At 38.6% G+C, this 14,909-nt stretch overlaps 1 protein-coding gene across 2 annotated transcripts in view; it reads left to right on the forward strand.

Annotated features, from left to right (window-relative positions):
- Window positions 1–1,246: 1,246 nt before the first annotated feature.
- Window positions 1,247–14,909, forward strand: part of LOC110105903 (structural maintenance of chromosomes protein 3) — a 92,628-nt gene continuing 78,965 nt past the window's right edge. Inside the window, exons 1-10 of one of the 2 annotated variants that reach the window (XM_020835587.2) lie at window positions 1,247–1,394; window positions 1,703–1,749; window positions 1,865–1,940; window positions 5,597–5,635; window positions 5,754–5,821; window positions 5,910–5,981; window positions 7,263–7,342; window positions 7,434–7,512; window positions 7,601–7,718; window positions 7,812–7,987. In XM_020835587.2, coding sequence (XP_020691246.1) covers window positions 1,735–1,749; window positions 1,865–1,940; window positions 5,597–5,635; window positions 5,754–5,821; window positions 5,910–5,981; window positions 7,263–7,342; window positions 7,434–7,512; window positions 7,601–7,718; window positions 7,812–7,987 — 723 coding nt within the window. In that variant the 5' untranslated portion in view covers window positions 1,247–1,394; window positions 1,703–1,734. Of the gene's footprint in view, window positions 1,395–1,482; window positions 1,603–1,702; window positions 1,750–1,864; window positions 1,941–5,596; window positions 5,636–5,753; window positions 5,822–5,909; window positions 5,982–7,262; window positions 7,343–7,433; window positions 7,513–7,600; window positions 7,719–7,811; window positions 7,988–14,909 lie in introns of those variants that run through there. The other variant, XM_028697070.1, reaches the window with a different exon arrangement.

The raw sequence follows: 14,909 nt of genomic DNA on the forward strand, positions 1-14,909 counted from the left end.
TTTGGATTCTGAGAATTTTGATTGGGGTTTATTGCTTTGCTGAGCTGTTGAGCTCACTCTTGTTTTCTGCTGGTTTTCAGGTGGTTTTCAGGTTCTGAGAAAGGGAAGGAAGTCCAGGATTAGAGTTCAGAGTCCGATCTGTGATAGGTACTTTTGTACTTTTGATTTTTGTACGGTCATGGCTTTTCTTCTGTATTTCTTCTGTTAGCCATGTACCGTATTTTTAGAGTATTTGTAGATTATTGTTTTGAGGAAAAGAAAGAAAAATATAGATGATTTGTTCCGCTGCATTTGATGATTCATAGTAGCTCTGGTCTGTTCTGTGTGTTGGTGTTTGAGTTGAAATAATTTGGAAGATTTAGTTCAGTAAGCAAATTCCAAAGCCAGATCCTGGTCAGTCAGTTCGTTCGTTTCCGTGTCGCGACCAGGTGCGAGCCCGATCCGTCCCGGATCGGGTCGGGTCGTGACAGATGATTCGAGAAAACTTTGAAGCTTTAAGGATCCTAAAGTCTCACTCAAACACTTCTATCATTAATCATGGGGCCACCACCCCTCCGACGACGGTCGCCAAACCTTCATCAGGCTGCCATCGAAAAATCACTCCGACCACCATTGCCGGCTGACCACGGTCCCTTCGACCATCGGCGCCGCCCGACTACTATCCCTCTGATCTCCGTTGCTTGCATATTGCTGTCCCTCTGACCTTGGTCACTTATTGATTAGGATCCCTTTGAACTCCGTCGCCCATTGACGGTCCTACCAATTGAACGAACATGTTAACACTCTCTTGAGAATCACTCTCATTTCAGTAGATTCTTCTAACTTCCACAGTGTAATGTGCTCTATAAGAAACAATAAACACTAATAAAATCATTGTAACTGCATCAGACCCCATGACTTTTTCCTTTTTCTGAAATTTTCACGTAAAAAATTTTCTCTTATGATTATTGCACCTCTGTTTTATCTGTATGTGTGCTAAATCTATGTACAAAGTTTAGACACTACACTCTATATCTAACTACCATCACGAATGTGCAAGAATTCAACAAAAATATATTAGATAAATTTGTTTGATGCTTTTTAATTTTAAAATTAAATTTTTTTATTTAAAATATAAGTTCAAAAAATTGAGAATAATTTATCAAAAATAAATCTGCCATTATTTATTTTATTTGAATTTAAATTTTTTATTGTTGCATTAGAACACAAATATATATGTAAACCGTAAATCTGGAAAACTAATCGTGCACTCTCCTTAGTCGGTACGCTACTGCCATTGTTACCGGCCCTCTCGCCGTGTCGCTCTCAAGTAGTAAGCTGGGGTCTGCTCTCATTCGCTCGCTAATTCAGTTAGGGCTCCTCGTTTCGCTGCAGAGCGCTACTTCCTCCAACTGGTATTCACCTTTCATGTTAACTTCATATTTAAGATCGTCCACTTTTATTTGTTTAGTTTTTATGCTTGCATGAGACTCAGTGAAAGCCCTAAAACTGGGAGTTAGACTGGTTTTTAGTGAAGGAATGTATGCGAGAAACCTTGCTCACCGAATAAGGGCTCTGCCCATTGAAAAGAGAGTTTTGTGGTTTCCATCTCATTGCTTCATGGAAATTTCTCTGTGCCCAGTCTTCTTTGTTGACAGCTTCTGGTTTTATGTCTATTGGAAGCTACTGAATGCGCTGATTTAATCTCTCTTTTTTTTCCCAGGTATTGGATGGTGTATTTGTTGCTATTTGAGAATGCATATAAAGAAGGTGAACTTTTATCAGTCAGTTCGGATTTTGGAGTAGATTGATCCAATTTTGTCTGATTATTGGTCTGAGTTTTAGTTCTGTTTTCATGTGTTGGTTCATGTTGTTATTTTTCTAGATTATTATTGAAGGATTTAAGAGTTACAAGGAGGAGGTATCCACGGATCCTTTTAGTCCGAAAGTTAATTGTGTTGGTAATGTGCTTATCTTTATCTTTCTTCTGATCTTATATTTTAATATTCATGTATATTCCTAAGAAATTTAGGATTAGCAAAATTCACGTGAATGAAAGTTTTGGCTGAAAATTGATACAAACAATTGTGCAGCTTCATGTAACACGGGCATGATTAGAGATTGTAACCCTCTTTAAACCATCACAATGATGAGGACTCAGGAGGAAGAGTACTTGGGTGATATTTCTCTTGATATCGTTACTAACGATCTAACTTTAAAGATTGGATTGAGTAATCATTCTTTAAGCCTATAACATGGGATAAAAAAGGTAATCATTCTTTAAGCCTCTAACATGGGATAAAAAAGGTTTATGGAAATCCTCAATCAAACCTGCAACTCAAAATAAATTGAAAAGTGTATGCTTTGGCCTAGCTGGCTGATAAAATGGAGGGTAATCTAGATTTTAAGGTTTATGTTAATGTTAAATTCCCTTCATGAGGATTGAAGCATTGCTTGCAACTATAACTTCTTTTCCTTCAATACTCATGCACCTTCATCAATCCTCAATTCTTCAGGTTTCTCATAACTGGAGAGAGAAAGTGAGGAGCGAGATAGCCTGCCTCAATGAGGTTGAAAAGGTGGTGGAAGGCGATGAGAGAAGGGGGGGTGGGGGGGGGGGGTTGGGGTAGGATGGAGGCAGGCTTTGGATATTTGAATAAATTCCATTTAGGTTTGGAAAGCAATGCATTAGGCTTACATGGTCTTCCCATTTATAACAGTTCGAGATAACGAACTACAAACAAACTTCCAATAAATACAAGTATTTGTTAGCCACCTACTGATTGGAGGTTGAAAACTTAGGAAACAGCCATTTTTGGATAATGATGAGATGGCCACTCCTATGGTTATTCTTTTGGTGGTTTATTGACATGGCACTCCTTGGTGATATAGCACTTGATGATGTGGCACTCAATTGTGGAGTAGCATCTTAACATATTGAATTGTTGTCTTCTAGCATTGTTGACATGTAGACGTGATATAGTTTTGTATAGGTCCTTGGAGCCTTAAATCACTTAACCTATTGGGCGGGTTTTCCCAAAGTAGTTGATTTTGGTGGAATTCACCTTAGTGGCCATCTACAGAAACCATTTTTACTAAAATCCTCTTTGATAACATGTTAATGTAGAATGCTTGTGTAGAGGAGCTTATCCATCTACATGTGTTGTTAGCTATATTTTGTATATCACAGTAATATAACAACATTGCCAAAGGAAGCATACTTTAGTTCATGGTTTTCTCAATATGATAGAAGATAAATGCGCATTTCTAATGCTAGGTAATTAATTAGATTACAATTCAATTTCTTAAAGTTATTTTGCCAATTGTAAAATAAATCAGCGAAATCCCTTTTTATGTTTTGGTTGCTTTAAAAATGCAATGCATTAAATTTTTTTTTTTGGTCTTGGAAACGACATGGATTGTGGAATGGGATGGTGCGAATAGTGGCGTGGCTAATTGCCTAGTTGGGTCGTTGGTGTCGGGTTAGGGATGACAGGAATGAACACTGGGACAATAGGCATGGTGTCGGCAAGACAATGGTGTATGGTAGGGGACAACTTTGGTCACATGGATGGTGACATTGGGTTAGGGTCACCGACGGTAGTTTTGGGGTTGATGTTGGCTGCTATTCAATGAATTTGGAATTTGCCCGATTTAGGTGAATTCATAATTCCTCCAAAAATGATCTATCTAGGATATTTCAAACTCAGAGAAAATATTTTTCACCTATTTTACGTCACACCAAGCTCCTAAAAATTAAAACACATGCATTCCTTTTGCTTTAAATCCCTAGTACACCAAACCAAAAAAAACCCCAAAAGTATGGTCAAAATCTTGTGTAAACTGCGAACAATTGAATTAGAAGCTACAAGAAAATATAAGTTTCTTGAAAAATAAACTCTTCAATCCACCCAGTTCATTACTGATGCAAGAAAATTTGGGAAGGGCTCCAAATTTTTGCAAGCAAAACAAACACTTTCTAGGATAAAAGAAATTACATGAAATATCCAAAAAGACATTTTTTATAATAAAAGATGACTTACAAACTGTTGACTCTTACAAACGACGCAATAAAGACAAACAAATTAAAGACACCTAAAGTTGCAATTCCATTATTTGAGAAGAAGGATACATGTGGGGTGGTCTCTTGCATAGAGAAGGGGATTAGAAGCAAGACGAAAGGAAGGAGAAGCTCACAAGCTTTCCTAGAAGGAAGAAGAAGAGAAGTTGGACAAAGCTCGCAAGCTTTTCCAAACAACAAACCCGCAGGTTTCTATTCCAAAAATCACATCATAACACACATTTAAAAGAACCACAAACATCTCTATATATAGGCACTAAAAGGGGAGCCAAACGGCCACCTAAAACTTCATTTAAACCCAATCAACTAAGGGGAAGAGGAAGGGCAAAAGGCTGTCCAAATAGCTCCCAAAATGCCAGCATTTTTTATAAAACAACAACCAAAAACTGCATAGGAAACAGGGAATGAAAGGCCAAGGGTTGGTTCAAAACAGCACCTCAAAAGCCCACCCAGCAGCTGGATTGAAGAGACACAGGACATTCAACCAGCAGACATCCCAACGGGCAGTAGGGAGCAGAACTGGAAGAAGAAATCCCAACAGGCAGCCAAGAAAAAGAGAGTAAACGGCACAACAAAGGTGCAATGAATCCAACTTTGGGAACAACACAAATAATAGGAAACCAAAGGGCAAAAGACAAGGGGGAAGAACCTAATAAATAAGATTAATGAGCTAGATTTAAGTAGAGAACTTGTAGCTCACCAATTTTACAATCCAAAATGTTTTGACCCCCCCTTGCCTATATCAATTACATACACACATTTATCATTCATGTTTAATTCGGTAAAGCATAGTCCTGTCAATGGAACTAAATATTCACAGGTCAACTTCCCAATAACTTTTATGAAACCTGAAAGTTGAATGCCAGTTTGTAAGTTCAAACAAGCAAACTTGATAACAACATATGCATCCAAATAGTTCATGAAATCATCTTATCATTGACTACTTCAAAAGAAGGTCAACCTTGCTCAATATACTTTGAAATTGGCTAAATAATAACCAATTTCAATATCATAACTTAATCATCTTATACGTTATTAAAACTAACTCCTATTTCATTTATACTCGATTTCTTGAGCTTGCTGTTTATTTGCTTAGAGAAAAGGATTAAGATGGTCTATTGACTCTTTATGTAAGATTAAAATAGTCCCAACTATATTAAATGATCATTTTTGTCCCTCAATTCCTTAAAGAAGAACCAAAATAGTATCATCGTTTTTAAAGACTTTAAGGCCCAAAATGATTATTTAATAATTAATATAGTTGGGGATCATTTTGATTTTTTATAAAGAGTCAATGGACCATTTTAGTCCTTTTCACTGTTGGCTTACGTCATTCATCATTCAGTCTCAAGTTAAAGTTATGCATGCAATAAATTTAAACCTTTGCTGTGTAATTCTCATATGTTCTACATCTTGGTAGAATTCCTAGATGACTGTGCACAAACCTTTTTTGTTTCCTTCTTGAATATACTGCGATGAATTTTATGAACTATAGATGCTCACAATCTTCTATCACACATTTGGTTACTTTCTCAGTTGGTGCCAATGGATCTGGAAAAACCAACTTCTTCCATGGTAAATATGTTTTAACTGCACTGGTCTAGAATTTGAAGCTAGTGTGTTTTCAATTTTGAGGATGTCACTCTTGATTTATTTTTTTCAATAATGGTTTTTGATTGGACACGTGTTTCAGCCATACGTTTTGTCCTCAGCGATCTCTTCCAAAACTTGCGCAGTGAAGATAGACAAGCACTTCTCCATGTATGCAAGATTATTTAATTTTACCATTTTTTCTCACTGTGCTGTTAAACTTTAATATTGACTTCATTTGGCTGAGTGATATAATCAGGAAGGTGCAGGCCACCAGGTCATGTCTGCTTTTGTGGAGATAGTATTTGATAATAGTGACAATCGTATACCAGTAAGTTCTTCCTCACGATATTTGTTTTAAGTTTAATGAAGCTTCTTCAGTACAGTGCTATTAATTTCAGTAAAATTGTAATTTTACATTGAATCTATATTTCTTTGTTCCATAGTGTAGTCTTAACTTAAATGAATGGTCTTGGTAAACTAGTAATGCCTCATGTTGTAAGAAATTTTAGTCACCGTTAAACCCGGAGTTACTAAATATTTATTAGGTCTTCTTCAAACTGCACATTTAACATCTGTCATAACCATCATCATCTTCATATTGTAGCTTGACACTAACTCTTTAACTTTATTACATTTTGCATCTTCTGGTTGAGGCTTCGGCCTGGTTTGTGCTTGTCTCAGCAAACAGTGAAATAGCTATTGAAGTTGAATTACTGTGATTTACTTGTTGCATCCATAATATCTGCATGCATATGTAATTTGTGTGGAATGTCAATATGCATATGTATGAGTTTGTGCACTCAGATGGGGGAAGATTTTGTTAAATTTTTTATAGGCTGGCTTATGTGAAGGTGAGGCTAGTTGAAAACTCTCTTTAAGATATGCTTGGTTATTTTTATTTACTTTTGTCAAGATACTCGCACCTTTGGCTTTTGATGTCAGCTTGATGGTTATATTGATACTTGAGGGCATTTTTAGAAATTTTCATTAAAGCAACATGCTAGACTAATGGCGCTGATGATCAAGATGAACAAGGATTATTGTAATGTATGGGTATTTAAATGCCATTTATTCCTGAGTAATGCTTTAAGAATTTTTTTTCTTAAATTTCTCATTAAGATTTTTTTTGAGGCATTTTATAAAAGCTCAAAACATTGATTACTGCTGCATTCTCAATATAAAATAACCACCACCCCTCCCCAAACCGAAAGACCATGTGTGAGGGTATGGGACACTTGTAGCTCTAATTATTTTTTTATTATCTAGATTATTATTAAAGTTGGCACAATGGAGAAAAATGATTCTAGTCGACCCCTCACAGGGCTTGTAGATGATTATTAAAGTTCTTAATTTAAACTAAATAATAACTCAATTATATTTAATTAAATTATAAATTTAGTTTCCTATAATTTTTTGTTTGTGATGTCTCAGCTTTGTAAACATAGCCTACAATCTGAACTGGGGTTTTCAGAGTTTTTCTATTAGAATGTATTGAGCACAGATTCTCAAATATATTATATTTTCTTTGTTTGAGCTCAGTTAACTTATTCCATTTGTCCCTTCTATATTAACTGGCTACACTAATTTCATGATTGTGTCCTACTTTTAGGTTGATAAGGAGGAAGTTCGGCTGCGTAGGACAATTGGTGTCAAGAAGGATGAATATTTCTTAGATGGAAAACATGTCACGTATATTCTTTTCTTTGTCCATTTTCTATTGGCGTATTGTACAATTTTTGTATGCAATAAAAATAATCATCCTGGTTGTGGATTTCTACAGGAAAACTGAAGTGATGAATTTGCTGGAAAGCGCTGGCTTTTCTCGGTCTAATCCATATTATGTTGTTCAGCAAGGCAAGGTATAAATTTCACGGTTTGCTGATTTGATATTTTTGGTTGCTGGTATGCCAAAATGGTAGACATGACATACTTGATGAATTTATACAGATCGCATCGCTTACATTAATGAAAGATTCTGAGCGTTTAGATTTGCTAAAGGAGATTGGAGGAACACGTGTATATGAGGAGAGACGGCGTGAGAGCTTGAAAATTATGCAAGAAACTGGCAAGTTACCTGTTATGTTCATAGAGAGTTTCATTTGATATGAAACATTTCTCAATTACTAATTTTCACTTTTTGGTTCTGTTATTTTGTTAGGCAATAAACGAAAGCAGATAGATCAGGTTGTTCATTTTTTGGAGGAGAGATTGAGAGAACTAGATGAAGAAAAAGAAGAACTGAAAAAGTACCAGCAACTTGACAAGAAGATTAGATCACTTGAATACATCATTTTGGAGAAAGAGATGGATGATGCTGCCCAGAAATTGAGGGAGGTCAGTTATCTTGAAATGAAAAATAATACCAGGTTCACTTGACAATTATAATTGAATAAAGGGTAAATTTCTGCCTCACCTAATTTGGCAGTGATGAAGGCATTTCCAAACTACATTTTGGATTTCTATTTTAGAATTTAAGGATGTTCTTTAAGCATATTTGAGCTCCTCTAATTTATTTGATGTTCTGCTACTTGGCACATATTTTAGTTCATGAATATTTCTGGTGATATCTTAAATTTCTATGCCTTGCTTGTGTTGGGTGCTTGCCGTGCTGCTGATGTTAGTGGTTGACCTGCCATAGCAGAACATAATGAATAGAGGAGAAGAGTGATGCATGCATGATGTAGAACGGGAGAGGACTTTGCTAGGGAGAGGATCTCTTCTCCAAAATCTGAAGGCAATTTTGATTTCTTTGCCCAAAACCTGAGAAGAATCTCAGATTTTCTCTTGGTAGGAGAGAGGTTGCAAGCTCCAAACTTCCTCCCCTATAATCTGAAAACAATTTCAGATTTTCAACAAAAAAAATCTGAGAGGAGTTCTCAGATTTTAGTGGGCTAGAACGCAGAGAACTTGAGGAGGAGTCTAGCCTTGGTTGTGAATAGAAAGCTGAGAGCAAACTTCCTTTACAGGTTTTGGAAGAGAGAGCTCAAAAACAGAACCTGAAATAAGTTTCAGATTTTGGTGAATAGAGGAGTTTGGTGAAAATCCCAAGGAAGGAGCCAGAGAGATTTCGGCCAGCAGCAATCAGATTTTGGAAATCTTTCCAAAGGAATAAACGGCACTTAGGGAGAGATTTCAAAAGCAATTTAATGTGGAGAGGGGGACGGCTGTATATGGAATTGGAGGTGGGTTTGTTTCTTAATTCCCAAGTCAGGCTTTTAGGAAAGAATTTAATATTTGGCCCTGTATAAAATTCGGCTGTTATGACTTGGAAATATTTCTACAGGCAAGAGAGGTTTAATGTTAGGAAAGATTGAAGAGGGACCTGCGGTATCCATAGGGAAAGAGGGGTTTAATGCATTTAATTGGGGTTGCTTGATTTGGGTTTAGAATTTAGGAAAGAAATAATTAAGTCCTCTTTGAATTTGAAATTCAAATAGGATTTAAAATGGGAACTTTCCAAAATAGAACGACAAATTAGGAAAACTTTTTAATTGTCAAATTTCATGAATTTGAATTTGACAGCTACCCAAAGATTTGCTCACCCAAATTCAAATTGATTCAAATTACGTACTTTCCTAAAATAGGCGAACTAAATTAGGAAATAAATTTTGAATTTCAAATTTAGATAATTTGAATTTCAAATTAAGTCCGAATGTCATTCACCCCAAATTAGGAAACTCAAGAAGGAAGAGGGAAAGGTGAGGCCGGCGGCTAGGGAGCCATGGCCGGTAGTTTGGACGGGTGAGGTTGGTGGTGGGGATGGCCGGAAGGAGGGGAACGGTGAAGAGGCTGAAGATGAAGACTAAGATATAAGAATAAACAAAACAAAAACAAAAGATTGAAGATAAAAATCACGAGCCTTGGACTTTCTGAAGACTGACGGGTGATGCTTTGCCCTTCTCCAAGGGACTTCAAGTCACGAGCCCGGACCCATCCTGCGGCTGGTGAAAACTCCGATTTCTTCCCATAAGAATCTCACTAATGCTCTCTCAAAAGAACACAAGTGTGGAACCTAATTTTTTTTATATCAATAATCCATCCCTATTACAATAGCTTAAGGCTATATATATAGGCCACAACATAAGAAAACTCCAAAATACAAAATTTCCCCTTGGGCCACAACACTCACATAAACCAACCTAGGGGTAAAACAGGAAATACATCAAATAAAAATTAAAATTCAGAAAAATAACTCATAATTGAAGATTTAAATTATAGCCGTCAATTTATGACGCCTCCTGTGATAGATGCGCTAAATCTTCGTACCGATGTCCGCATCAATGCAAATTTCAATTTATTTTAGTTTTTCATTGTAATTTGAATGCTATAGTTTTTTTGGTTTTTTATTATGCTATCCTATGATGGAAAACATCCAATGATCATGAGTAGGTTGTGCTTGGGCTTGGCAAGCTTTGGGTGTGCTAGCTACTTGGGTTCTTTGGTCTTTGGGTTGCTTGTTGGTTCTCGGGTTGGGCCTTGGATGCTCGGGTTTGGGCTGTGTTATTTTGGGAGCATCTTTGTTTTAGCTCATTAATGCTTGAGCTAATGTTTTAGCTCATTATGATGATTAGTTATCCCACTTTTTAGCTCATTATGTGGAGTGAAATCTTGCCCTTTCCCCTTCTCTATGGCTCTCGGTTTTCCTTCTTGGTTGCCTGTTTCGGTTCCCCTGGCTGCCTGGCTCGGTTCCCCTGGCCGTTCGTTCCTTCCCCCATGGCTGCTTTTTGCGGATTTCTATGTGGCTATTCGGGTGTTGTTCTGGACTGAATTTTGGCCTTCCATTTCGCCTTGCCTGATTCGTTCGGTTGGAGGTGATTTGACTGTTTGGCTGCCCCCTTTTCTCTTATAAATTGGAGGTATTTTGAAGCATATAAGGTTGTTGAATATTTGAGCAAAGTCTCTTAAAAACTTTAGGGTTTCTTCTTTGGAAAAGCTTGAGAGCTTGTTCCATTCTTCTTTTTTTCTTGGAAAAGCTTGCGAGCTTGTCCTCCTCTTTGTCTCGATTTCTAACATTTTTCTTCTCTCCGTAAGTTCCACTCCACTTGTATCTTTCTTTTTGAGCTATTGGAGGTGTTTGTTGGTTGATTTGGTAGCATTTGCCGGAGGAGTTTCGGTGGACGTTGGACCTTGTAGCTGTGGTGGACCCTTGGTTTGCAAGCCCTTAAGCACTTCTTTTATATTGCCTACTTTTCGTTGCATGTGAGGAAACACTTGCCGGTTGTTTTAAAGATAGTTGTTTTTATTTTTTTAATTTTGTTTCGTTTGTTTGGCTTTCGTTTGTTTTGGTGTTTGTTTGGATGTGATCATTCTAGTTTTGAATTGAGTTATGTTCTACTTGTCCTGGTGTTCTCCTCTTTTGGTTGTTCCTATCTAGCTATCCGCATCAAAGAGTTCCTCCAAATCAGGTTGTTTTATATTGCTTCCAAAATATCCAAAAAAATTCAAATACCTCTTTCATGTTTCCACATCATAGAGTTAATAGCTCGGTGCTAGAGATTTAGGAAGAAGAAAGTTACTTTTGCTGCTGCTATGGGTTGATCGAGCATACTTAGGGTTGTCAAAATGGGCTTTCGGGTCAGCTTCGGGTCAAACTCGCAATTGACTCGGGTCCAAATTGGTTGACCTGAACACAACCCGGTTCGGTCGAAAATTCAGACCTTGACACGACCTACGCAGGTTACCTGGTTGACTAGACCCGCCAACTCAGAACACATACTACGGAGTTCGGTCACTAGTGTGGGTCCGCGGAAGGGCTGGCTGGTGATGAGTGCGGAGGGCGGAGTCAAGACGCGAGCCCAGGTCCGCAAGGGAGGGCTCGTTGACGTTGTGGAGGGCGGAGTCTGGATGCGAGCGCGGGTCCGCTTGGGAGGGTTTGCTGATGCTTGACACTGCAGTGCGGAGGGTGGAGTCTAGATGCGGGATCGAGGGCTACGTCTTGTGGGTGGGTGTGACTCGCAACTTAGAGTCCGGGTGCCTCTGAGTCATTTTGGGTTGATTTTGGATTTTCGGTTCAACCCGAACCTAACCCAGTTTTATAAACTGGTCGAAAAATTGAACTTGAACTTGACCTGTATAACAAATGGGTCGCGACCCAAAGCCAGAATTTTTCGGTTCGGATTTCTGGTCGGATCAAGTTTTGACACTCCCTAAGCATACTTTCTTACCTGTTTTGATTGTGTGTGTGTGTGTTTTTTTTCACTTGTATGAATGAATAGTTGATGGGGACAACAGAGCATGGAAAGTGCATCAGAGGCGTAGTCGTCAATCTATGACCACGTTCGAGTTGATGTAGTTTTGAGTCATTGTCATGTATTTGCCTTTTATTATGTTAATTGTCTTTTATTATTTATGTTTTATTTGTTTTCCCGTTTTACCCCTTAAGGGAGATCGTATGTAAGCCCTGAGGGCATTGTCGTCTTTCTTATTTTGAGTCCTTTTTGTACGAGGCTATTTATAGCCCTCATGTTGCTCTTCTAAAGGGGATGAATGAATATTATGAAAAATTTCTTGCACTTGTGTGTTTTGAGAGAGTTTGAGAGTTCTTGGGAGAGGTTTGGAAAAATTCCTAGGGGAGAAAACGGATCACCCACCAACCTTGGAGATGGTCGGGTTCGTGGTTCTACCTTCTCTATCATTTTCCTCCTCCTTCCTCCCATAACTAGCTGCCGGTTTTTGAAATCCCTCCCCACCTCTTTAAGCCGCCGGCCACCCTCCAACTTTCACTCACCACCGGGTAAACCAAATTCCTTCTCCCGACCAACCCAACGTCACCTTCACCCCACCGAAATTTCTCCTTACAAGCCCACCTAGCCGCCAGCCTCATCACCCTCCTCCCTCCAAAATTCAAATCACACATTGAATTCTTTCCATAATTATCTCCTCTTAATTTGGAAAGGGTTTAATTTCAAATTTCAAAGCATTTTGAATTTGAAATTTCTTTCCTAATTTAAGAGACCTATTTTTGGAAAGTTCCTAAAGTAAGTTCAATTTGAATTTTGAATTGAATTGGATTGAAGTTCACTCCTTCCTAATTTGATTTTCCAAATCAAGGAAGAGTAATTGCTTCTCTCAAACCCCTTCCCTCTTTGGATGCCGGCCTCTACATGGTCCCCACCTCTTTATTTCTTTCCAAACTCAAGTCTCCTCTTTAGGAAACTTACTAAATCTACTCCTATTTAAATTTTAAATTAAGTGGGGATGAGATATTTCTTTCCTAACTTAATTAATAATTTAAGTAGGCATTAAATGCATCATTAAACCTTTCCCTCTCTCCATAGCCGCCGGCCCCCCTTAATGGTTTGAATTAGGATTTTTTTCCTAAAGCCCACCTCTCTTGGAAACAATTCAAAACCCTTTCCCCCTCTCCTTAGTCGCCCCCACCATCCCTAATTAAACCCTAATCCTCTTTCAAAGAAAAGGGATTAATTGGGGAAAACAAATACTTGATTTTCCTCCATCTCCTCCTCCATCTCCTCTTCCAAAATCTGAACCAAATTTCACTCACGTGCCCTCATCCCTAGGCGGCCACCTCCATCCCTCTTCCCCTCTTGACTTCTCAAGATAATCTCCTCCCTCTCAAGAGTAGTCTTCGGGGGGGGGGGGGGGGGCAACGACGTCGTCTGTAGATCTTGACTACTTGTTACCGGGTTTCGACAAAGTTGAACCTTCAAGGGAGCCACGACAAACTTCTTCAACATCTCACTACTTGCTACCGGGTTGTGATAAGGGTGAACTTCTTCCCCCTTTTTGATTACTTTTCTAATCCCCTAATCTTGTTGGTGATGATGATTCATAAGGAGCCGAGCTTCAGCTTTGCCTAAGCTTAAGTAAACGTAGGATTCAACACACTTTCTATGCTTCTAATCTAATTGTTAGATTAGGGATTTTGTTGAAAGCTATTTACTTTGCATGTTATTGAATTTCTACTTGTTTGAATATCCAAGTGTTTGGCATGTGGCTTAGCCTAAACGTAGGCACCCCTCTTTTATTTTCTATCGTAGTTTTGATTGCTAATAGTGGTAATCTTACGTGCTTAATTCAAGAAATCGTGCAAATTCTTATTTCATTCATTTTAAGCATTTAGTTCCACATCAATAGTGTGCTGGGTGGTTGGGTTCGGGTTCGGGTTGACTCAGAAACCTCTCATGCCAGCTATCGCGCTTGCCTCGTCTCCGGACTCGGCAGTCCGCATTCTTACGCCTCACCTCTGGCCTCCTTAGTTCGCACCTAGACAGTCAGTCAGCCAGACCCGCACCGCGTTCGGCAGCCTCGGCCGCTTGCCTCATGCCGGTACTTCACAGTCCGCACCCATAAGGCCAATTGGCCTGACCCGTACCACGCTCAGCCGCTCGCTTCGCATTTGGATTCCACAGTCCGCACCCAGAAGACATAGTGCGTTGCATGATCTAGCACGGCCGCACCTAGATCCCCCTCGCACAGCTCCACAATCTGCACCATAGCGAGCATACCGCATCCGGGTTCATGGGTTGGGTTTGGCTCTAAATTTTTGACATGTTTATAACACCGGGTCAAGTTCGGGTCATGCCGTTTTGATCCGGGTTAATTATGGGTTCGACCCGAACCCGATCCAAAAACCCATTTTGACCCCCCTATGAATAGTGTTGATTGAAGAGTATGTGTGTTTGGGTGTTGGGTGGTTTTGGGGGGGTGGGTTCCTGGGAGCTATGTCCCACCATGTTCGCTTGTGATTGTAGACTTGTGAAGGATATGCTTGGTTACTTTGTGGGCTGTAGGTTATCTTGAGACTTGATCTTTTAGGTTGCTTTCCCTCCCTAAGTTCACCTCCTTTTCAAAAAATAGTTGCCATGGTAGCATGGCTGTTATATTTGTAGTTGAAATCCACATGATTGCATCACTAACTGCATCGATTGGGAAACTTAGAATTTAGGTTTTGAAGCTCATAATTTGTCATTTTGAACCATCAAAAGCTTGAGTCTTCACATTTTGATCATGTGGGGATTTCAACCTGTTTTTTTTTTATTATTTGATATCTATTAGCAAGAAGATGAAAACTGGGTCTTCTTTTTTGGTTTTCTGTAAATGTGAATTCCTAGTTTTAGGTTTAATTATTTCCGCTTCTCCGCTTACATTCCCCTTCAGTCCATGCAAAACTTTTTATCTTGCATGTGAATAAAGTTTTAGTTTATGTTTGAGATTTAGATTTGACTACAGAACTTACTGTTTATAATTGTGCTATGTGGTTAAAAGGTCATTGTTTTACATTAAAAGATGTCTT

This window comes from Dendrobium catenatum, unplaced genomic scaffold, assembly GCF_001605985.2.
Source record: "Dendrobium catenatum unplaced genomic scaffold, ASM160598v2 fragScaff_scaffold_862, whole genome shotgun sequence".
Lineage (NCBI taxonomy): Eukaryota > Viridiplantae > Streptophyta > Magnoliopsida > Asparagales > Orchidaceae > Dendrobium > Dendrobium catenatum.